Genomic DNA, 24,298 nt, shown 5'->3' on the forward strand with positions numbered 1-24,298 from the left:
ACAGGTCGAGCTTGAAAGTAGTAAACAGCTTTTGCTCACAGTTCTAATTTAAACTTCAAAACCTCATAGCGCAAGGGATAAAGCCAAAACCTTAATGGGTCGGGATAAAGATCAAAGGTCCAGAATTAGGGACAGATTTTACATACAACATTGTTCTTCTATGCTTTGTTGCTAGAATAACAGGTTTTGCATTAGCCTGCATTTTCTGAAGGATATGAAGTCTAGAAGTCTGAAACTCAAGCATCTATCATTATTTAAGTTTTGCAATCCTCAAATTTGCCAGAAAATAACACCGGAATAGACCAATAATATGACACAAAATCAGGGACGGTCAAACATATGCTCTGATCTCTCAACCTCTTATGTTAAGAATCAGGAGAAAGTGTTAAAGGCTCGAAATCATGAGCAAATTATAAGTTTCAATCTTGTCAACAAAGCAGTGGACAAAGGTAAAATAGTTCACAAAACGTTACCTTGACCTTGCTAAGCCTTTTGACACAATCCCCCAACTCAGGTGTAGTACAAAAGATGAGTAATCTAAGAGCCAACTTGCTCACAGGATGCAGGAGATCAAAACAAGGGAAGTTACCTGTAGAAAGGGACCAGTCACCAATGGAGTCCCCCAGGGTTCGGTGCTGAGACTTTTTCTGTTTGGCATATACATCTCAAAAATAAAAGAAAATACCAAAGGGTTTTGGTTGACTAAGTTTGAGATGACTGCAAGCTAGTAGTTACTGAATCCCCAAATGACTTAATCATGCAGGAAGGTTTGCCCCAAACAATAACTGATGCCAGAATCATGAATTGAAACTAAACATGTGGGAAGCCATCTACTCCAGGGAACTGACAATACCACCTGAGAAATGACCCATTGTCTGGCATTTGGGAACTTATGTGTACAGTGACCTAACTTTTGACCAACGTGTCCAGAGTCAAAGTCTTTCTATAGTGCACAGCTTATAAACAAAGTGACTGTGACTAGATCTAGAGGTGTTGTTCCCCTTTACAAAGCCCTCTTAGGTCAATCATTTTGTATAATGCTCACTTTGGCATGTATCTGTCCAGACCCATGCAACAACTGGAATACCCACAGAGCTACCTTACTGAAAGGATACAATCCTAAGCAATAGGTCTTACATGGGCCACCTCAAAGATTTATCACTACACTCAGTATCCTACAGAGTGCTTAGAGGTGACCTGTGTCTGGCATACAAGGCATTCTCTGACCTAATACTGATGGACCTACTGACATCAGCAAGTCAAATGACATCAGAAATACTCAGTCTAGGTATCTAAACTGAATGTTGTGAAGAGATAGATATACATCACAGAGGCTACCACTGTTCCAGAACAGACTATCCATTCAAGTAAAACAAAGCTCATCCCTGTCCATATTCAAATACAACTTGGATCTAAGGATGGGTAATAGAAAATGTACTCCAGGATTGCCCCTCATGCCACTAATGGATAGAGGCAGTTCCTAAATGCTGCATCCCTTACATGGGTTCCTCGGCTCAGACCATCTATGTTATGATTACAGTATTTCTCACTAGGGCTAATGTACAATTATCACCCATGGGATAGGGAAGACCAATCAGGAAGTGTTAATTCAAGCACCAAACGGGAAATTGGCTAAGCTTAAAATATCCTACAAGTAAACCCATGTTGTGGTAGTAAATAGTTTAAAAAAAAAAACAAAAAAATCGCCCTTTTTAGATCACTAAGTGCCCCTCTCACCCTCTGCCCCCCTGCCTTCAAAAGCTTCCGGTGCCTCTGCTTGTGTCACTATTCATGTTACAGTCCCTAGGAAAAAAACCTTATGTAAATACTTACGTAAATACTTATGTAAAAACTAAGCAAAATGGAAGCCTGCTATAACAGAATTGCCCGCTTTGCTGCAAATTGCTCATATAGAACTCGTCACTGTACTGCTTTGAGACAGCTCCACTGGCTTGAACTGCCCAACCTCCTAACCTACAATCAGCTCTGCCTCTGTCATTCTATCTATTACCTCCCCAATAAGTGTCCTGCCCTCAAAAACCTAGTACAACATCACTCAGCCAAAAGGCCTCTTAGATCAAGAAAACTACTACTAGAAGTCACCAACAGCTACAATAGCTTTGGAGATGCACTATATAGTAGTTCAGTGGCTAAAAAATGGAACTCTGTCCCTACAAGCATTCAAAACACATCATCCAAAGCCTCCTTTAAAGACCTCATCCGGCAACATCTCAAGGAAAGTTGGCAGTGCCATGATTGCTCCCCAGGCTAGTGAAAGCGGATAACACATACATACAAAATCTAGAGCACTTGATAATAGTTTTCAGTCTTACTCACAAACACTGGCTAATCTACAATGTATGTACTGTACCTGTGTACTATGTATGTATTCTGCCTATGTTCCAAATTTCAGCTGTACACCACAAATCTATTAATTACCTTTATTTTTAAAATTAATATTTTTTTGTATGTTCTCTCCACTGTAACTGTTTATGTGCTGCATACCACTGTAAAAACATGTCTCCTGTAATTTGTGTGTATACTGATCATGTCTAAATAACTAAATGTGTCTGTAATTTTTCTTTGTGGAGCTTTTCTCCCCAGGCCTCTGCTGAAAAAGGGCCTTTTCGGCTCAGACACCCCCGGTTAACAAATGTAAAATAAATATAAATAAAAATAAATAAATACATTTCATGAAGTCTTCTAATTTAAAATCAAGCTTAGAAGGAGAGTTTACCTCAATATACTGGCTAACGTCGGAGTCTAATTATAGTGGTTGCCAAAAAAAAAATATTACTAGAAAATGGAAATCGAAATCTAAACCAACTTTACTAGAAGTGGTGAATATAGAAAACAGATAAAACAGCTGCAATTGGGATCTATAGAAATGGGTAGGAGCAAATTACAAAGGAAAATATAGGACTTCTGGGAACAATACATACAGAGGAGGAATGAGGTTTAAAATAAGGCAGTATTTCAATGAGCTGTGTAAAGTTTGACTGACAATGACTGGATATATTATAAGTGATGTCTAATGTTTGCAACTACAATTATGTGAATATGGTTTGTGATGTATAATGTTTGCAAATAAAATAAATAAAATTACGTCAAAATGGTTTGTTTTCATTTATTTAAATGTATGATTGCCTATGTCATAAGTGCTAATTTAATAAAGATATTTTGTGTGTGTGTGTGTATATATATATATCTATATCTATATATATATATATATATATATATATATATATATATAGATATATAGATATATAGATATATCTATAGATATATAGATATATATATATATAGATATATATATATATAGATATATATATATATAGATATATATATATATATATATATATATATATCTATATATATATCTATATATATAAATATATATATATATATATATATATATATATATATATATATATAAAAACAAATAACCCATCAAACCACACCCCCATATGCCACACAGAACAGCACCATCCTTTTTAATTTAATCACAAATATATTCGCCAAATCCCTCTACCCCCTAAAACCCACTTTTGAAGCTCTAGCATTTCCTGACTCTATACTAATTAAGCTATCATTAACAGAAAACCATGTCCCAGCCACCCGAAAGAAATATTTCATAATTCCACTCCACAAAGATGGAAATTCAATTGACCACTCCAACTACAGACCCATAGCTTTAGTGTCACCACTATCAAAAAATATTAGAAAAATGTATCCACTCCAAGCTCCTCAAATATCTCCCTCAAAATAATCTTATTTCCATGACCCAACATGGTTCTGCCTCAGTCATAGCACAATTGCTGCTGTTATTAGCTTTACCAATACTATCAACCACAACAGAAATAACGGCAATCTAGTATCAGAACTCTTCTTGATTCTGTTACTGAACTCTCCTCCCTAGGTCTGAATCAATCATCTCTCACCTGGTTTCATAATTATTTCACAAATGAACAATCAGTAAAATGGAAACAAGATTTTGCTTTATTTTAGTCACAGCTGGAGTCCCACAAGGCTAAATATTGATCCCACTTCTGTTAAATATTTGTTAAACTCCATACTGCCACTAAACAAATATAGTTCAGTGTGCAGATGATGCAACCCTCGTCTGCTCTGCCATAACACTACAAATCCTCTAAGAAATTATCCAAGACTCTTCCTCATCCATTAAATCTTGGCTAATCACTACAGACCTACTCCTAAATGCAAAAAAGACTACACTAATGCTCTTTATACCAAAACAATGTTATACTCAAAAACACAATTTCCATATTGTCTCATCTAACAATGCAATAATTGAAACAGTGACAGAATCCAAATTACTTTGAGTGATCACAGATGACAAACTCAAAAACGATCAACATATCCTCCAAACTATCAAAAATAAATGGAAAAAAAACTAGGCTCCATGTACACAGAGCAAATCCGCATCTTACAACAAGAAAATCCATAGCAGCAAATACCTACTCCCATCTCTACTGTACATATATCTCTTCACTAATCTTATAACAATGCCCTTATATCCAAACTTGATGCATGCTATAATAAAATAACATATTCACCTCATAAAAACCACCACTGCACACTCCCCTACAGGATCTAAATTTGCTAGAACTCCCAAATCATCTAACCTACTCTCAGCTCGCTATTGGCCACAAACCAGATAGTTGTCCCTCACTAAAAAAGCATATTACTGCCACACAGCAACAACAGAATACTTTGCTCCAATAACAAATCTCTCCTAGCTGTAACTAACTCAAAAATCATCACTTTATTCTGCCTCAAAACGGTGGGATTCCATCCCACTAGAATTAAAATTTACAGAAAACAAATGTTTTAAAAATCTGCTAAAACAGCATCCACAAGGCACCTGGCTCTTTTCTTGCTCTGCAGCTAGATAATTTCCAAGCCAGAAAAAACACAAGCTGCAATACCTCTGACAAAACTATAGTTGCTCTGTACTACATTTCCATATGGTGATTACTGCATTTCCCTTTATCTCCTACAGTAAATATTTAATTAATTACATTTTAACTAACTACTCCTACTTATTCCTCATTCTGCCACACTGTACCCCTACTTACTAATTCAACCCAAATGTAAATTTTTTGTCTTCTCTTGTTCTTTGTATTTCTGTCTGCTAATGACTTTATGCAAATACAGAGGCTTTCGCTTTCCTTTCTTAGAGTCACAAATTGCACAATACAAGCTTTGGCATCAATAGTCTATTGCAGCTAATTATTTATGCAAAAATGTATATGTAACCAAGAGGAAAATATTACATAAAATGTGGAAAATGAAAATACACTGTATAATTGTCTATTTTTGTGAATACTGGAGTTTTTTTTCCCAGGCCTCTGATGAAAAAGGGTATCGATCCCAGTCCACAATGAAAAAAAATTAAATATATATGGGCCAGTGATACCGGCAGCTTCCTGTGTGTTTCATTTAGTCAACAAGAAAACTGCCATTAGTATAAGTTGTGCTTTGACTAACAACTTCAAGATTCCAATCATGTATAATAAATGCCATATAATGCTTAACTAACAATGACTGGATGGGTTTATAAATTATGTATAATGTTTACAACTACAGTCGTTTCAATGGTGTTTGTGATGTAAACTATCTGCAACTAAAGTGATATAATTTTGTATGTTTTTCATTTATACAAATGTAAGGTTTTGTCTTATGTGTAAATTTAATAAAGATGGTTGGGAAAAAAAAAATAAATGCAGTATCTTTTTATTTTGGTGTTACTTTAAGAAGGTGCTGTTGACCTTCATAATACTGGTTAACTTTCTCTTCTTTGGCATCTGTAGCTGAACCATAAACTAGTATCAAGGCATGTCCTGAAGTGTGACTTAGCTTACTCTATCGTTTATGGGGTTGTAAGAAAGGACTCCAATTGCTGCACTGTTTGAGCATGTCTCTTGCCTGTCCAGAAATTTGCAGAATGTCCTAATTTTTACTTCGTATTTTTGCCTATTCTTCAAAAAATTTGTATCATCAATAACTGTAGACATTCAAATTTCAGACTTTGTATCCTTAAAAAGCATTCTAGTGCAAAATCTGTTATTCTAGCAACTTTCCAAATTTATACAAACAATACTTAAAATGGGCCCCTGGTTTTGGCACTTTCATCCCCTCATTATTTTTGGCATTATCCAAATTTCTTGTGCTAAAAGGTTGAGAGGTAGAAAAGGGCTAACCCGCGTCTCCTGTGAGATTCTTTTTTACAGTAGTTCTTATGATTATCCGATATAGAATTAACCATTCCAGTCCACTTTACGTCATCAGTTCCTAAAATGTCAATCTACACACAGCTTTCATTAATATACACTAAGAATAGAAACAAGCAAACTAAGTATCTCTGTTGTCAAGTTTATAAAAGCATGACTTATTAGTTAGGAATAACTATAGTACTAAATATGGCAAAATGGGGGTGGTGGTGAATGAAAAGCATTTTCTTCAAAACAGAAAAAAATCACTGCAGCACTATTACATGCAGTGCTACATTAAGATATCTGAAGGCCAACAGAATATAAATACTAAAAGTACAGTTGTGTAAATTGAACTTACCATAACAGTAGATTATTTGAATGATCACTACTGTAGTAACCTTAGCTATATGGGTTATATCCTGTCAAAAATATAACTGCCAGCCATATTCCAAAGCTTCAGGGCACTTTCCACATGTGCAAACTGTCAGGCAGCTTGAGCTGAGCCGACAAAGACAGGTTTGGGCACAAAGCCCTTCAGAGCTTTCCTGCCTGGAAAGGGAAGGCGGCCAAGCTCTGAAAGAACAGTGTTAATAATAAATAAATAAATGTCCATACCCAGGCATAAAAAACAAGGAGGAAGAAGGAAGGGGCTGCAGCAGTGATCATTCGAACTTCTACTGTTATGGCAAGTTCAATTTACACAACTGTACTATGTTCATTACACTGATCACTGCGGCAGTAGCCTTAGCTATACAAGTTGATTACCATAGCTAATTAAATTTGGCAGGTGGAAGGAAGAGAGTCCAGAATTCTGTGGAGAATGGTTTTAGCAAAGCTTGATCTGGACCAAGAATCATGCTTATAATGCTTTTTAAAGTACATACGGAGGACCAAGTAGTAATTCCTAGAATACTTCTAGAATCCAACCTATTCTAAAAGACAAATATGAACCCATTGCCTTGGTAGAGTAGGCGCTGACCCTGCCTGGAACAGTTTTGTTATGCTGATTATAACAAAAGGTAATAGCCTTAGACAACTATTTGGAAATGGTCCGTTTTGACACAGGCTGCTGCTTCTTATCTTCACAAGAAATGAAAAATTGATATGAAGATCTGAAAGATTTAGTTCTGTCAAGATAAAACCACAGTTGTCTGCGGACATCCAAGGTATGGAGTATCCTCTCTCCCAAAACTAAGGTTCATGAAAGAAAACAGGGAGATGGAAAGTTTGGCTTAAACTAAAGTCAGATACCACTTTAAGTATAGAAGATGGATTTGTTCTCAAAGAAACCCTGCCCCCATGGAAAATGAGATGGGGTTGACACCATAAGAGCTTGCAACTCAGATAGCCTTTTTGCAGAGGTCAGAGCAATCAGTAAAACTACTTTCCATGTTAAGAACCTCAAGTCAGCCAGATTAGCTACTTCAAATGGAATAAGTGTTAGCTTCCCTAACACACAATTAAGATCCCAAGGAGGGGGCCACCAGTTTTCTTGGAGGCCTTTTATACAAAATCTCTTTCAAGAAAATTTTGACATAAGACTGTACTGAAAGAGGAGGATCCATGTGCAGACATGCTGAAATGGCCGATAAATGAACCTTGAGAGAGAAATAAGAAAGGCCATAGGATAGTAACTTACACAAATAATGTAAAACCAGAGAACAACCTGCTCTGAATGGGTGCTGGTTATGTTGGCACCAACCTGAAAACCTTCCCCATTTGCTAATATGTGATTTTTCTAGTAGCAAGCTTTCTTGTCTACATTACTACCTGCTGCACACCCTCAGTAAAGAGGTGCCTAAAAGGAATTTAAGACCCTCTCATCCAGGCAGTCAATTGATTACTGATGTTGGAGTATAGCAAACATCCCTGTTCTTTTCTGAATAGATCCAAGATGTGAGGAAGATTGTGATACTTGCCCCTGACCATTTCCAAAAGAAGGGAGAACCATAGCTGCCTAGCCCAGAAGAGAGTCATAACAATGATTTTGGGAGATCCCTTCTGAATCTGCATAAGTACCCTGGTATTAGTAGAAAGTGTAGAAAATCATATAGTAACACCTCTGTCCAAGGAAAAGAAAAGGCATCTGTCTTCCAGGCCTTCTTGCATGGAATCCTGGAACAAAATCTTGTCAGTTGACTGTTCAGAGAGAAAGCAAAGAGGTCTACCCGAGGAACTCCTCACAGATGCATCAAATCTTGGATCTAGGTTCCATTTGTGAGGGTCTGCCCTGGTCCTCCTCAGCTTGTCTGCCACACAATTTTGCTTTGACAGAATTTAAGATGCCAGAAGAGTGACACTGTACTGTGTGTGAAGCTATATCCCAAAGCTAACATGGCCAGTCTGCAAAGGGAATACAACCTGGTTCCTCCTTGCTTGTTGATGCACCACATGACTATATTAACCACTTGAAGAGGTCCTGCGGACCAAAGATGGTTGAGAGAGTTGAGTGCCTTGACCACAGCAAGCATCTCCTTGATATTCATGTCTTTGTCTCTGTTCTTAGGGTCTCCCCCCCCCCAAAATGCTTCCCAGGCAAAGTCCAGAGCATCAGTGGTGACTGACCGATTTGGAGCAGGGAGGGCTAGGATGGCTAGTTAAAAGATGCAAAATTCACAACAGCTATATGCCTAGCTACCAAGGCAGGATCAATTATGCAGCAAAAACTAGTGCCTTAGAAAAAGGACAAAAGCTCTGAGGATACATAAAGTGAAATACCTTACTGAATTCCAACTGACTGGGCTAAAGCAATCAATCAAACATAATTCAAATAGGACATTACGTAGAAGCGCACCATTCTGTCATCTCAGAAACATTCTGTGTATTAATTATCTAATTTTTTCCTTCCTGAATACGCATAAACAAAACTGGTCAACAGTAATGCAGAGGAAAATAGGGAAAATGAAAGAAATTCATTCTGTCGCTTCAACATCAAATGTCTTACCTGAACATGCATGTGGAATATTCCAAACACCAGCAAACAAGAACAGTGCACTAAATAAACAAAAACATTAGGACTGTAAAACCCAGAAGCAGGTTTGTCTTGTTTACTTGTCTTCACCAGTCCCAACTTCAGACAGTACCAAGGATCAGCAGATATAAAATACCAGCTTGCCCATGAACACAGTAAAGTCACAGGTAGAGCAAGCAAACAGTTAGGAATCTGCCGAAGTTGAAAGTACCTGAGAAATCCCACATTCCAGTACACATCCTGAACATAGGAGTATATAATAGGATAGTGCTCAGCACACCAACTTGGAACTTCTCCAGTTGTGCTTGCTACACGATAACCCTTAGAAGCAGCTAATTCTAGCAAAGGATGAGGTATTTCTTCCTGATGGTTCATTTCACGTGTGCAAAACTGCAGAAAAGCATAATACTGAAACAGAAAAAATGGAAGCAATATAACAAAAGTTCCAGTTAAAACAGTTAAAAAAGTTAGTGTTGATTTCACTGTATGAAAACATATCTGTCTCAGAACTGTTGAATGTTTGTAAACAGCTGCACTGTAGAAAATGTTCTGTTTGACCTGAGAGTAAATGAGAAATCCAGCGTTGACAATGCCATTGGAGCGGACACCTGTTGCAAATGAGAACAGAAGGCAGCTTGACACCACCCCACCTCTCTCTAGCTGCCACATGGCACTAAAAGCCAAAAAGGCAAACATGCTTTCAGAGTATGCAGCTGCCATGAAGATATTAGCAGGGTTGAGACAAAAAAACAAAGCTGAAAGATAAGCTAGCCTGCGACTCTGTAACACTATGCAGCCCAACCTGTATAAAATAACTGCAGAGACCACATGCAATGCTGAATTTAGCATTACTGCAGACACCAGAAGGCTGCTCCGTAATGACAGCAATCCATGTAAAGGCCAGAGGAAGGTATTTGCAATCAACCTCACTGTCAAGGGAAAAATTGGAAAGAATGCAAAATTGTGTTCGTACAAGTAGCCGTATTCTGCAATGAATAAGAAGTGTTCTGCATCCCAGTGGGAGAATCCACCAAATAAAATCTCTACAATAAAGTCCCAGCCAGTTGAGAGAGTTAAACGAGGGGGACAGAATGCATCTGCAGAATGGTCTGGGATCAGGGCATTAAAAAACACCTAGAAGAGATCAGAAAAGAATGATATTAGTATTTTTTATAGATACTCTTTTTCACAAAGCAAATATTAATTTGTGCAATAAATATTACACAAATGCTAAAATACATGCTTGGTTCTTAATACAAACTTCAGCTTAGGGATTGCCACTCCTCTGGAATAGGCTCCCAATCCATGCCAAGCAGAGCACCTCCATGACCCTGTTTAAGTGCAACCCCAAATGGATGGGAAATCGTACATTTCTGCCGGTGATTACTGTTGCATCTCTCCTGGACATGGTTAGGCCTTGCTAGAAAAATCTTAAGCATACACAATATCTCTCAGCTAGTTATTACAGTGGGATTTAACGGCTAGGCTTGTAAAGATCCTCGGGTCAATAGCCTAAACATCCTGTGAACCTTAGGCTTAAGTACATCACATAGTGAGAATATTGTAAACAAAAAATATTTAGGTTTAACAATCTAAAAATGATTTGCTAACTATAAGAAGGCATGAACATATTTATTATACACTGTCCTGAAATTTATTGCATGCAATTTTTCCTAGTTGCATTCCTATTACCTGCTGCATGAGAGAATTCTCTCTCTTCTCACAGGATAAAGTGCCTTGGCATGGGGCTTTCTAGGTGATGGGGCAATCTAAGTGTTCACTAAAGCTTGTTCGGGGTTGACAGGATGATGACGAATCCAGCAGCCAACCTAAGTGCATTTCTGGGTATATGTATTACACCTAACCCCTCGACTAGGCAAACTACTGTGCATGTCTTTAAGGAGGGGATTGCATATTTAAGATTTTGGATGTATATGTACGTGTCCTTACGTTCACCGCTGAAGTATTCATAACTTATGGGATTCCCTGCCATGGAAGCCCATCATCCAGCCAGTCTACCAAAGCCTACCATTGCTTTAAGGTACGCTGAACATCACCTAAATGGTCCTCGCATAGTGTAGGGCATAAAGGTGACATTCAGGCATACCATCCTCAGAAAGTAGTTGTGTACTCTTACCATAAATGTAGATGTTCGAGTGTGTTCACTGTTGCAGTCATGACTGTAGGGTTCTTCCTGCCAGCAGCAGCCCTCAATCGGTCAGAATCCCAAAGTCTGGATTGGGCGCCAGCTGAGGTAGCTTTTATCCTGACCTCAATGCGCCAGGAAGTATAAAGACCTCAGCCAATGCCATTACCCCAGTTTTTCTTGCCCCAGATGTCAGGTGCCCAAAACCTCAGCAGCCAAAATACCTCATAACAGACAATACTCAAAGAAAAAACAAGAGAGGGGGTAGGAGGGAGGGTAACTCAGACTGCAACAGTGAACACACTCGAACATCTACATTTATGGAGTACACAACTGTACTATGTCCTTCGTGGTTCACTGTTGCAGTCATGACTGTAGGGTTGAGTCCCAAAGCTAAGAAAGGGTGGCTGGAGGAGAAACAGAAGGAGCGGCCACAAAACTTTGCAAAACCAGCCCTAGATTTAGAATAGAGAGGGAGGTTGTAATGCTTAGAAAAAGTATGCACAGAACTCCAAGTAGCAGCCTCTAAAATATCCTTGGTAGAAACCCCACAAAGAAAGGCTGCTGAAGTAGCAGTAGCCCGGGTAGAATGAGTCCTAATATTAACAGGAACTGGATTGCCATGAAAAGAGTAACAGAACTTGATGCAATGGGCAATCCACTTAGAAATAGTTTGCTTAGTGATTGCTTTCCCTAAAACAGTAGGAGCATAAGCGACAAACAATTGGTCAGATTTCCTGAATATCTTGGTCCTGTCCAGGTAAAAATGAAGCTGTCTGTAAACGTCCAAAGAGTGCAAAAGACTTTCTTCCTCACTTTGAGGATTAGGATAAAAAGTAGGCAAATGAATAGTCTAATTCAAGGCCACTGCCGAAACCACCTTAGGCATAAAGGTGGGGTTAGTCCTTAGGGAAACCCTGTCCTGATGAAAAATAATGAAGGGTTCCACAGCCATGAGTGCTTGCAATTCCAAAATTCTTCTAGCAGAGGTTATAGCTAAAAGAAAAGCAGTTTTCCAAGATAAAAATTTTTAACTCATGGAAGCTGCACGTTCAAAAGGAGACAAGGTTAATTTTTCAAAAACATAGTTAACATCCCAAGTGGGAACAGGTGCTCTTATAGGGGGCCGAACATTCTTAGCCCCTCTAAGAAATTGTTTAAGTAATGGATGAGAAAAAAATCGGAGGATCCGTATTGTAATGTGCAGAAATAGCAGAAGCATGAAGCTTAATAGATGAAAAAGATAGGCCCGTATGTAACAACTCTGCCAGATACTTTAAAATCAGAGGAATGTTCGGAACAGTAGAATCACCACCTTGGACCCGATTCCAGGAGCAAAATCTTTTCCATTTACCTGCATAAGATTTCCTAGTGCTGGGCCGTCTAGCTTCAAGGATTACATCCATTACCTGTTTGGAAAGAGTAGAGGTTTACAGACCCTGGATCCGCCAGGCAGCTAGATTCAGAGTTTTGACATGACTGTGCAGGATCCGGCCGTCCTGTTGAGACAGTAGATGAGGGATTTGAGGCAGAATCCAGGGAGGCTCCTGAACTAGGTTCATCAGAGTTGAATAGCAGAACTGTCGAGGCCAATCGGGAGCCAGTAAAATCATTTGCTGTCTGTCATGTTTTATCTTCAGAAGTACCCGAGGTGAAAGAGGAGGAAAAGCATATACTGAGAGGTGTTTCCAACTGAATGAGAGGGCATCCACTTGCCATGCTAGTTTGTGGTAGGTCCTGGTGCAGAATGTTGGAAGTTGATGATTCTGAGGGGATGCAAAAAGATCTATGTCCAGACATCCCCATGCCTGTACTATCATCCTGAATATGTGAACATCCAACAGCCATTCGTGTGGATCCGAAAGTGTCCTGCTCAATGTGTCTGCCAGAGTGTTGTCTTTTCCTGGCAGGAATTGTGCCTGTAAGTGGACTCTGCAGGTCAGTGCAGTGTACCACAGAGCCATGCCTAACCTACATAGGGGGTAAGAGTGAGAGCCCCCCTGCTTGTTTATGCACCACATCACTGAAGTGTTGTCTGTCTTAATCAACAACTGCCCTGGTAGAAGAAAGTCCCTGAAGGCTATCAGAGCATTCTGTACAGTGAGCATCTCCTTCAAATTTATGTGCAGGTGAATTTGCTCCTTTGTCCAAACACCCTGAAGACATCTCCCGTGCATGTGGGCTCCCCAGGCATAATCTGAAGCATCTGTTGTCAGAACTTGGTTGGATGGTGGAGGACAAAAAGGCCTCCCCTTGTTCTGGAGACAGGCTTCTACCCACCAAAGAAACTCTTGCTGTAGACAAGGCAAAATCGTGATCACTGTTTCCAAACTGTGGTAATGCTGAGACCATACACTCTTGAGGTACCACTGTAGTTTCCTCATATGCAGTCTTACATATGGTATTAGGAGAATGCAGGAAGCCATGTAACCTAAAGCCTGCAGAACCTTTCTTGCAGTCAGCTGTTTCATTAAAGCCAGGTTCATAGGTTCATAGGTTCATAGGTTTATACTAGGCTATCTGCCCTAAGGCATTTATAAGCCTAGCCCAAATTATTGTGGCTTACGCCACCCCTTATATGAAAAAATACTGTGCCCATTAGTTTGTTGTGCCTCTGTCCAGCAGTGACCCAGAGATGATTCCCGGGGTAAACCTACGATCTCCCATCCACAGGTCTAGATTTCTCTTGAACAGAGTCAGCGAGGTGCTCTGCCTCACATGGACCGGGATTTTATTCCACAGCAAAGGGAGTCTCTGAGTGATAAATCTATCCCTCCAGCATGTCCTATTTATATCCGTGCTAAGGTTTAAGTCGCTTGCTCTAGTGGTTTTGGTGGATTTGGATTTTTGAGGTGGAGCATGTCCATTAATTCGGGTTGGACATGGCCTTGTATGTCAGGCACATGTCACCTCTGAGCAGACGGTATGCGACTGAATAGAGCTGGAGTTTCTTCAATCTGGCAGCATATGACAGATTTTGGAGTCCTTTATCCTTTTGGTGAGGAACTTTTGGGGTCTCTCCAATTGCTGCAGATGTCGGGTGAGATACATCCCGAATGGGGCATTGTACTCGATCATTGGTCTGATAAGTGAAGAGTACAGGGAACAATGACCTCACTAGATCTGGATGTGAATCCCTTCATGATCAGGTGGGCAATGTAGAAGGTCTTTCTAACCACTTTAGCAATGTGAGTGTCAAAGAAAGGCCACTGTCAACCTGGGTCCCCAGGTCCCTGATAACCTCTTCTGTGCTTAGTGGATTGCCACCTATATGGTAGCTTGGGGTTACCTTGTTTTTCCCGAAGGGTATGACTATACATTTTTGGCGTTTAACTTCAGGCCATGGCTCTGGCACCAGCTATCTGTTTCCGTGAGTCCCTTCTGAAGGATATCCGTGTCCGATGCACTTTCCACTATGGCGCCCAGTTTGCAGTCATCTGCAAACTTTGTCAGCCAAAGTCCTCCCATGTTGGCCTGTACTTCTGAGAAGTAGATGCCAAACAATAGGGGCCAAGGACCGAGCCCTGTGGGACACCACTTGTGACCGGCTTGGAGTCTGACACAGCGCCAGCAACTCTAACCCTGTGGGTTCTGTCCTTAAGCCAGTTTGCAACCCATCTTGTGACATATGGGTTTACATTTAAGCTGGTAAGTTTTTCTACAATACCCGAGTGGGGTACTGTGTCGAAAGCCTTTGCAAGGTCAAGGTAGGCTGTATGGACTGCCTTTCCTCATCAATGGCCTTGGTGACTATTTCGAAGTCGACCAAGTTCAAAAGGCATGATCTTCCCTTGACAAAGCCAAACTGGGTCGGGTCCAATGTCTGCAAGTCCCCTATATCTTTGTTTATGAGCTCCATTATGATCCTCTCCATAGCTTTGCAGACTAGACTTGTTAAGCTTATGGGGCGGTAATTACCAGGGTCCGTAGAGGCGCCACCTTTGTGGAGTGGGACCACAGTTGCCGTACGCCACTCCTTGGGCACGTATCCTGTGGTAAGGCTGAGATTAAACAGCTGCCTTATGTGCGGGTTTAATTCCTCATTTAGCTCGTGTAGCACACAGCCGGGGACACCATCCGGTCCCATTTCCATTTGGTGTTGGAAAGAAGAAGCCAGTTGCGCTTTTTTGTCTGGTGTCAAGGAAGCCATCTGGGTTGTAGTACTCAGAAGAGCACCCAGGAAAGTAATCTGTTGTGTGGGAACCAGATTTGACTTCTTTAGATTCACTGTGAATCTGAGGTACTGTAGAAGATGCTGCACAAAAGCTAGATGCTGAAGTAGAGTGTCTCTGTCATCCGCTTGAATAAGACAGTCGTCCGGATAAGGGTATATTTGAATCCCCTTCTGTCTGCAAAATTCCTTTACTGGTGCCAGGCACTTTGTAAAGACCCTGGGCACAGTCGATAAGCCAAAGGGCAGCACAGAGAACTGGTAATGCTTTGAGCCTGCTTTGAATCTCAGATACCTTCTGCACTCTCGCCTTATAGGAATATGCAGGTAAGCTTCCTTTAAGTCCAGAGTCACCATCCAAGTGTTCTTGCCCAACATAGGCAGCAGCTGCTGCAGAGTGAGCATCTTGAATTTTGGTACATCTAGGAAGGTGTTTAGTATGGAAAGGTCCAGGATTGGTCTCCATGAATTTTCCTTCCTGGGAACCAGGAAAAGTCTTGAATAAAAACCTTGCCCTATTTCTAAATTTGGTACCAATTCTATGGCCCTCATAGCTAAGAGGGACTGAACCTGCAGTTGTGCCTCTGCCCATTGATGATTCAGCAGATCTGGCAAACCGTTTGGTCTTGGCAAGGTGTGGAAATGAAATCTGTAACCTCTTGAGACTATGTCCAGAACCCATTTGTCCCGGGTTATGCGGCCCCAATTTTGATAAAAAAGAGAAATCTTTCCTCCCAAAGGTGCTTCCTGGAGAGGAGCCCCTGGAACCAGAAAGGGAGAGTCATAAAGACCGTTTCCAGTAGGGTTGAGACTTATCTTCACCACCTTTGGTAGAGGGGGCAGGCCACTGTCTATTCTTAAAAAGGGTTTGTGCCTGTCCCCTACCTCTGGAACGCCTGAATCTGCTTCTCTGAGGCCTGTCCAAGCTCAGAAAGGACCAAGGTTTAGCTGGCCAGTGTCTGCTAAATCTAGGAGGTTGCACCTGTAGAAAATCCTTAACCATCTGCATAGATTTAGCTTTGTCCTCCATTTTCTTTAATACCTCTTCAGCTTTGGCCCCAAACAAAACATCGTGCTGCAAAAGGCATCCAAAAGTTTGGCTTTAACGTGATCCAGCAAGCTTTGTTCCTTTAACCAAGCAGGTCTTCTAATAACTGCGCCAGTTGTCGCAGCCCTACAAGAAGCTTCCAAAGAATCAAAACCACAATGCAGGGTATGTTTACCCACTTGTTCAATAGCATGCAATAAATCCTGTAACTCCTTGTCATCCGCACCAATAGAAACAGCTGAAATCTTTTGTTTAAATACAGACAAAAGATATTGCTGATACTTTAGCATATGAAATTGACAGTTCAAAGTTCTAACAGACAATGTAGCAGAAGTATAAACTTTTTTACCCCATCTTTCCAAAGCCCTGGACTCTCGGTCAGAGGGAATAGGATGTTTAGCAGAGGCCGCCTTAACACCCTTAGGGCCCTGAGAAATTGTTTCCGGATCAGGTGAAAGATTCTTAAAAAGAAAAGTACAGTTTTGTACCTACCATAAATGTAGATGTTCGAAGATCCACATTGCTGCAGTCCTTACTTATGGGTAGTCCGCTGTCCTCGGTCGGCCCGAATACCAAAGTATTAGGCTGACGTTGGTCATGGGCGCTTTGAATTGACATCAGAGCGTCAGGGTATAAAAGCGCATGACCGACGTCATATCCTCAGTCTTTTCTTGCCCCAGATGTCAGAAGGCCCTAAACAGAAAGGCCACAGCCAAAAACAGAATACCTCCCAAAAGCATGCCCAACAACAACCACAACCCAAACTATATAACCATAACAAAAAGCAGTGGGGAAGGAGGGAGGGTAAATTGGACTGCAGCAATGTGGATCTTCGAACATCTACATTTATGGTAGGTACAAAACTGTACTATGTTCTTCATCTCACATTGCTGCAGTCCTTACTTATGGGTAGAATCCCAAAGCAACGGGAATGGGAGGATGGAAATATCATAAAGCATTAGGGGCTGCTAAAATGCCCTGTAATATTGCAGTGGCAAACCCAGCCCTAGATTTAGAATAAAGAGGAAGGTGGTAATGTTTAGAGAAAGTATGTACTGAACTCCAAGTAGCTGCTTCCAAAATATCTGTTGTAGCTACCCCCCTTAGAAAGGCAGTAGAAGTGGCAGTAGCCCTAGTGGAATGAGGTCTAACTCCAGCCAGAACCTCCTTACCATGATGGGAATAACAGAAAGAAATACAACCCCCAATCCATTTAGAAATAGTTTGTTTCGAAACAGGTTTACCCTGAGAACCCAAAGCAAAAGAAACAAACAACTGCTGAGACTGTCTGAACTCCTTGGTTCTACTCAAGTAATAACGTAACTGCCTGTGAATATCCAAAGTATGCAAAATCTTCTCCCCTTTATTTTGGGGGTTTGCATAAAAAGTAGGCAAATGAATAGTTTGATTTAAAGCCACACTAGAAACCACTTTAGGCATAAAGGAAGGATTAGTACGCAAAGATACCCTGTCCTTATGAAAAATCAGGAAAGGCTCCACTGCCATAAGGGCCTGTAATTCAGAAACCCTTCTTGCAGAAGTAATGGCCAACAAAAAAGCAGTCTTCCATGACAAATACTTTAAATCGGCAGTAGCTGCAGGCTCAAAAGGTTGTAGAGTAAGTTTTCCAACACAAAATTGAGATCCCAAGCAGGAGTAGGAGCTCTACGTGGGGTCTTATGTTCTTTGCCCCTCTAAGAAATTGCTTAAACACAGGATGAGAGAATAAAGGAGGATCACAATCATAGTGAGCAGAAATGGCTGCAGCATGAATCTTTATAGAGGAGAAAGACAAACCTTTGTCCAATAACTCAGTAAGATATTGAAGAGAAGCACTTAAATTAGGCTTGGAAACATCAAATGCCTTTGCTTTGCTCCAAATAAAAAATCTCCTCCATTTATCCGTAAACTTTCCTGGTACTAGGCCTTCTGGCCTCCAAAATAACATTCAAAACTTGTTGTGGAAGCTGAGACCCTCCAGGGTCTAAAACAGAATATGCCAGGCTGTTAGATGCAGAGACTGAATCCTGACATTGAGGAAGTGATTGCCCTCCTGAGACAAAAGATGCGGAATCAAAGGTAGAGGCCATGGAGGCTCCCTCACTAAACTCCTCAGTAGTAGGTACCAGTGCTGTCGAGGCCAATCTGGCGCTATCAGGATCATGGATGGCTTGTCTTGTCTGGCCTTCAAGAGTACCTTGGGAAGAAGAGGCAGAGGTGGAAAGGCATAGACATGAAGATTGCTCCAACTGAATGATAGAGCATCCACCTTCCAAGCTGTGTGATGAAACATTTTTGTGCAAAACTTTGGCAACTGGTAATTTAGTGGAGAAGCGAACAGATCTATGTCTGGAGTCCCCCATAACACTGTCAACTCTTGAAATACATGAGGATCCAATTTCCACTCGTGAGGATCCACTATTTGTCTGCTCAACACATCTGCTAAGGAGTTCGGTGCTCCTGGCAGAAACCTTGCCTGAAGATTGAGGTGTAAGCTGAGAGCAGTCTCCCACAAAATCATCGCTTGTCTGCAAAGAGGGTACGAATGGGTTCTCCCTTGCTTGTTGATGTACCACATGACAGTAGTGTTGTCTGTTTGAATCAACACCTGCCCTGGGTGAAGTAAATCCTTGAAAGCCTTTAATGCAAATTGAACTGCTAACATCTCCTTCAAGTTGATATGCAAATGTTGAAGTCTGACAGGCCACGTGTCTTGCACCCATTTTCCATTGAGGTGTGCTCCCCAAGCCTTGTCCGAGGCATCTGTCGTTAGAATCTGACTCGCCTCTGGTCGGGTCACAGAGAGTCCCTTGTTTAGGTGACATTCCTGAGCCCACCACAAAAATTCCTTCTGAATGCAAGGTATTATCTGAATGACAGTGTCTAGATCTTGGCAGTGTTGTGTCCATACATTTTTGAGATACCATTGAAGCTTCCTAATATGCAGTTTGGCATTGGGAAGCACCAGAATACAAGATGCCATGAACCCCAAGGCTTGAAGGACTGTCCTTGCAGTCAGCCTGGACTGTAGAGACATTTGATGGAAATAAAGAGAAAGGCTTCTTTGTTTGTCTGGGGTCAAAAAAGCCATCTGGGAAGCTGTATTCAGTCTCACACCCAGAAAGCACATGTCTTGAGAGGGTACTAGACTGGACTTTGTTTCGTTCACAGAATACCCTAGGCATCTTAACACTGTCATCACATACTGTAGATGATGAAGAAGTTCGTCCTTCTCTTGAGCAATAATCAGGCAATCGTCCAAATAAGGATAAATCTGAATTCCTCTTAACCTGAAATAGGCTATCACTGGAGCCAGAACCTTTGTGAACACTCTGGGCGCAGTAGATAAGCCAAAGGGCAATGCAGAGAACTGATAATGTAAATTTCCAGCTCGAAAACGCAGGTACCTCCTGCAACTTGGCCTGATAGGAACATGAAGATAAGCCTCTTTGAGATCCAGAGTTACCATCCAGTGATCTTTTCCCAACAGAGGTAAAAGCTGTTGTAACGTCAGCATCTTGAACTTTGGAATGTCCAGGTAAGTGTTGAGGATAGATAAATCCAAAATTGGTCTCCACGTGTTCCCTTTCTTTGGAACTAGAAACAGGCGAGAATAAAATCCTAGGCCCACTTCTGACAGAGGAACTGGCTGTATAGCTCCTATTTGAAGAAGTAAAGAAATCTGTTTGTGAGCCTCTATCCTTTGTCGAGGAGGAACGTCTGGCATACCTTTGAAAGGAGGCAAGGTATGGAAATAAAACTTGTAGCCTCGGTTTATAATGTCCAATACCCATTTGTCCTGGGTGACTAAAAGCCAGTTTTGCTTGAAAAGTGCTAACTTTCCTCCCAAAGTAGCTGCCAGGCAAGAGGAATCTGGCAGCTGAAAATGCAGGTCATTGGGCCTGTTTACGAAAGGACTGGCCCCTGCCCTCACCTGCAGACTGTGCAGGCGAACTCCATGTTCTAGGTCTGAAGGAACTCTGAGCTCTGCCCCTACCACGCCTAGATCTGCCCCTAGACTGAGAATCAGAAGAAGGGTACGTCCATCCTTTAGTAGGCCAATTTCTACTAAACTTTGGAGGTTGCACCTGCAAAAAATCTTTAACAGTCTGCATAGACTTAGCCTTGTCCTCCATTTTCTTTAATACAGACTCCACAGGAGGACCAAACAAAACTTCAGACTGTAAAGGAGCATCCAGAATTCTAGTCTTAACATGCTCTGACAAATTCTGATCCTTAAGCCAGGCGTGCCTTCGAATAACTGAACCAGTGGCAGCCACCCTAGAAGAAGCCTGTAAAGCATCAAAGCCACACTGCAAAGAATGCTTGCCCATCTGTTCAGAGACATGTACCAAATCTTGCAATTCTTTACACTCTATATCCTCTGCTAAAGCATCAACTTTAGATTTTAGCTGAGAAAGGAGGAAATTCTGATATTTCAACATATGAAACTGGCAATTTAAAGCCCTCATTGCCAACATAGAAGAGGTATACACCTTCTTACCCCATCTATCCAAAGCTCTAGCCTCTTTATCTAGAGGAACTGGATTTTTTACAACAGAAGCTCTAACACCCTTAGGCCCCTGACTAATGGTCTCTGGGTCTGCTCTAGGACTTTTATACAGATATTTATGAGCCTCAGGCACCCTGCAATACCTGTCCGGTTTGACTGGCGCAGGAGGCACAGAATCTGGATTAAGGGAAGCCTCCGAGAAAACATCTTGAACAACATCCAAAACTGGAGGTATAGCTAAGGGTCTATGCTGTGGTAGAAACAAGAATTCCCTAAGCCTTTTCCAGGAATCAGAGAAATCCTGTCCTTCCCACTTAAAATGTTCCCTCATGGAATGTAAAGTTTCTGAAAATGAAAAATCCTCAGGAGGAGAAGCAGAAGGAGTGGAATCCTCTGCATCAGAATCCGAATAAGGAGGAAAATCTTGAATGTCTTCCACAGAAGACTCTGAATCATCTGAGGCCTGCTCCAAACTTTCCAACTCTGTCTCTACCCTGGGCCTCTTATCAGGAGGGGGCATAGAACCTCTAATTAAAGTAATCAAATCTTCTGCCATTTTAAGCATGTGCTTTTTAGGCACTGACCCTGAGGAACCAGGACTGACACCAGAGGAAGACAAAACAGACCTGCCCTTAGAAGGAGCCTTAGAAATAGTAGCAGAAGGCCTAACCACCCTAGGCACAGTAGGGAGAATAGTAACCTGAGAGGCCCCTTCAGCCTGACCTGACTCCTGAGAGGCCACCTCTTGCAAAATCAAAGTTTCCCCCTGAGTTTCAACAGGAATTTCAGCCGGGTCCACCTGCTCCCCTGTAGCTTCTAAAGGACCGGCGTCCGAAACGGACGAAGCATCCTGCCTAGGCTTTACAGATTTGTCTTTGCGCTTCTTAGTGGAAGCGGGCGTCGGAGGATCAGACGGCATATTATAATTACACCGCTTGCCAAAGACTAACCTAGCGCAATCTAACCTCCGTTTTATAGTGCGCTTATTGAACCTAGCACAAAACCGACACCCTACTACGTCGTGCTCCGGTCCCAAACAAGGAATACAAAGCGAGTGGTAATCCCTATGCGGTATCTGTTTCCCACAAGAAATACAATTATTCACTTTTTCTGACATCCGGTAAATAACTGAGGCAAGAAAAAACAAAAATATTCCCCAACGGGGTACTTAGCCCAACTTGGTATCGGTCTGAAACTCGAATTGAAAATTTCAGAACGCCGAACGGCACTTGCAACGCTGCTTCTGCATCGGACCATGCGGCAAAAAAGACTGAGGATATGACGTCGGTCATGCGCTTTTATACCCTGACGCTCTGATGTCAATTCAAAGCGCCCATGACCGACGTCAGCCTAATACTTTGGTATTCGGGCCGACCGAGGACAGCGGACTACCCATAAGTAAGGACTGCAGCAATGTGAGATGAAGAACATCTTGTGAGAATCTGGAACCTTATAATACCTATCTGGTTTGACCGGAGCAGGGGAAAAAGAATCAGGAGAGGGGGAAGCTTCTGAAAAAACATATCTACAAGGTCCAATACAGGAGGAATAGCAAGAGGCTTATGCTGAGGGGGGAGAAGAAGAAAATCCCTAAGCCTTTTCTTGGTTTCAGAGAATTCCTGCCCTTCCCAGTGAAAATGCTCCCTCATATCATGCAAAGTTTCACCAAAAGAATAATCCTCAGGAGGAGAGGCTGAAGGAAAGGAATCTTCAGCATCACAATCCTCATAAGGAGGAAAGGAACAATCATGCTCAAGGGAAGAAGCAGAAGAAACAGAAATTTGGTCTGAAGAATCATAATCGGACTGTAATCTAGGCTTTTTGTCAGGAGGGGGATGAGAACCCCTGATCATAGATAACAAATCTTCAGCCATCCTAAGCATCTGCCTTTGAGGCGTAGGACCCTGATCAAAAGGCGTCTGTGCTTGCCATTTCTTTTTAGCTGGAGCCGTAGTCATTGTCTTAGAATGCAAAACTGAAGCCATATTTACATGAAGCAGTGAAGGCCTGAAAACTCCCTCAGAAGCCGGTACCTGCCTACCAGCTCCGGACCCAACTGAGGGAGTAGTATCCGAAGGTCCATTCCCTGGCAATTCTGAAGGCCCCATCAGCTCCACACCGGAGTTGGTACAGGCAGTTGGTTTAAAAGAGGCGGACGACAGGGGCTGCAAAGGCGCCTCACTGACTACCGACGAACCAGCAACTGGCAATAACTGAGTAATATCCTCTGCTTTGGACCTCGGAGGCCTGTCTTTATCTTTGCGCCTCTTACACACACCAGAAGCCAGAAAAGAATCCGAAGACATATTATAATTAAACCTTTTATCAAAATAGTACAAGGCAAAGTTGTACCTACGCCTAATAGTACTCTGATTAAATCTAGCACAAAACCCACAATTAAGCAACGTCGTGGTCAGGCCCCAGGCAGGGAATACAATAAGAGTGAAAATCCCTATGAGGTATTTGTTTCCCACAAGAAATACAATTATTAACTTTTTCTGACATCTGACTGGAACAAGAAAAAGACCTCCCCAACGGGGTACTTATCTTAAAAAACGAAAAATCCTGGAAGTAAATCCAAAAACAGACAGGAGTAGGCCGACCGCATCAACGATCTGCTCAGGGCACCGTGCAGCAAGAAAGACTGGGGTAATGGCGTCGGCTGAGGTCTTTATACTTCCTGGCACATTGACATCAGGATAAAAGCGACCTCAGCTGACGCCCAATCCAGACTTTGGGATTCTGGCCGATCGAGGGCTGCTGCTGGCAGGAAGAACCCTACAGTCATGACTGCAACAGTGAACCACGAAGGACATCTTCTTTGCCGCCAGTCTGAACTCTCTTTCTAACCGTTGGTCTGTTTGCCTCCGTCTGTTTTCTGTGCATTCTTTTACAAACACTACAAGCTGGATGGTACCTTCAGAGCTACAGCTGGGTTTGCTAATGCCATTCTTCATGACTTCTTAGAGGGGTCTACTGCTGCTTCTTCCTCCCAAGTTTCTTCTTGAGCTTTTGCACTCTTCCATAAGTTATGAATACTGCAGCGGTGAATGTAAAGACATAGTACAGTTGTGTAAAATCTTACCATAACAGTAGATGTCCTTGCCTTCACTGCTGCAGTACTCACTCCCTCCATCTCTCCCTCCCACCATCCCCCTAGTCTACTTCCTTCCTGGATGTGCAGGTTATCTTTGGTTTTCCTTGAACTGCTGT

The 24,298-nt window shown here is 41.7% G+C and overlaps 1 protein-coding gene across 2 annotated transcripts in view; it reads right to left on the reverse strand.

Annotated features, from left to right (window-relative positions):
* The window catches only part of PIGV (phosphatidylinositol glycan anchor biosynthesis class V), a 219,285-nt gene that overhangs the window by 162,116 nt on the left and 32,871 nt on the right, over positions 1-24,298 (reverse strand). For both annotated transcript variants that reach the window (XM_044084127.1, XM_044084121.1), the window contains exon 2: positions 9,181-10,341. In XM_044084127.1, the coding sequence (XP_043940062.1) occupies positions 9,181-10,341 (1,161 nt within the window). The remainder of the gene's footprint in view (positions 1-9,180; positions 10,342-24,298) is intronic.

The sequence above is a fragment of the Protopterus annectens genome, chromosome 1.part1, assembly GCF_019279795.1.
Source record: "Protopterus annectens isolate FY-2018-M chromosome 1.part1, PAN1.0, whole genome shotgun sequence".
Lineage (NCBI taxonomy): Eukaryota > Metazoa > Chordata > Ceratodontiformes > Protopteridae > Protopterus > Protopterus annectens.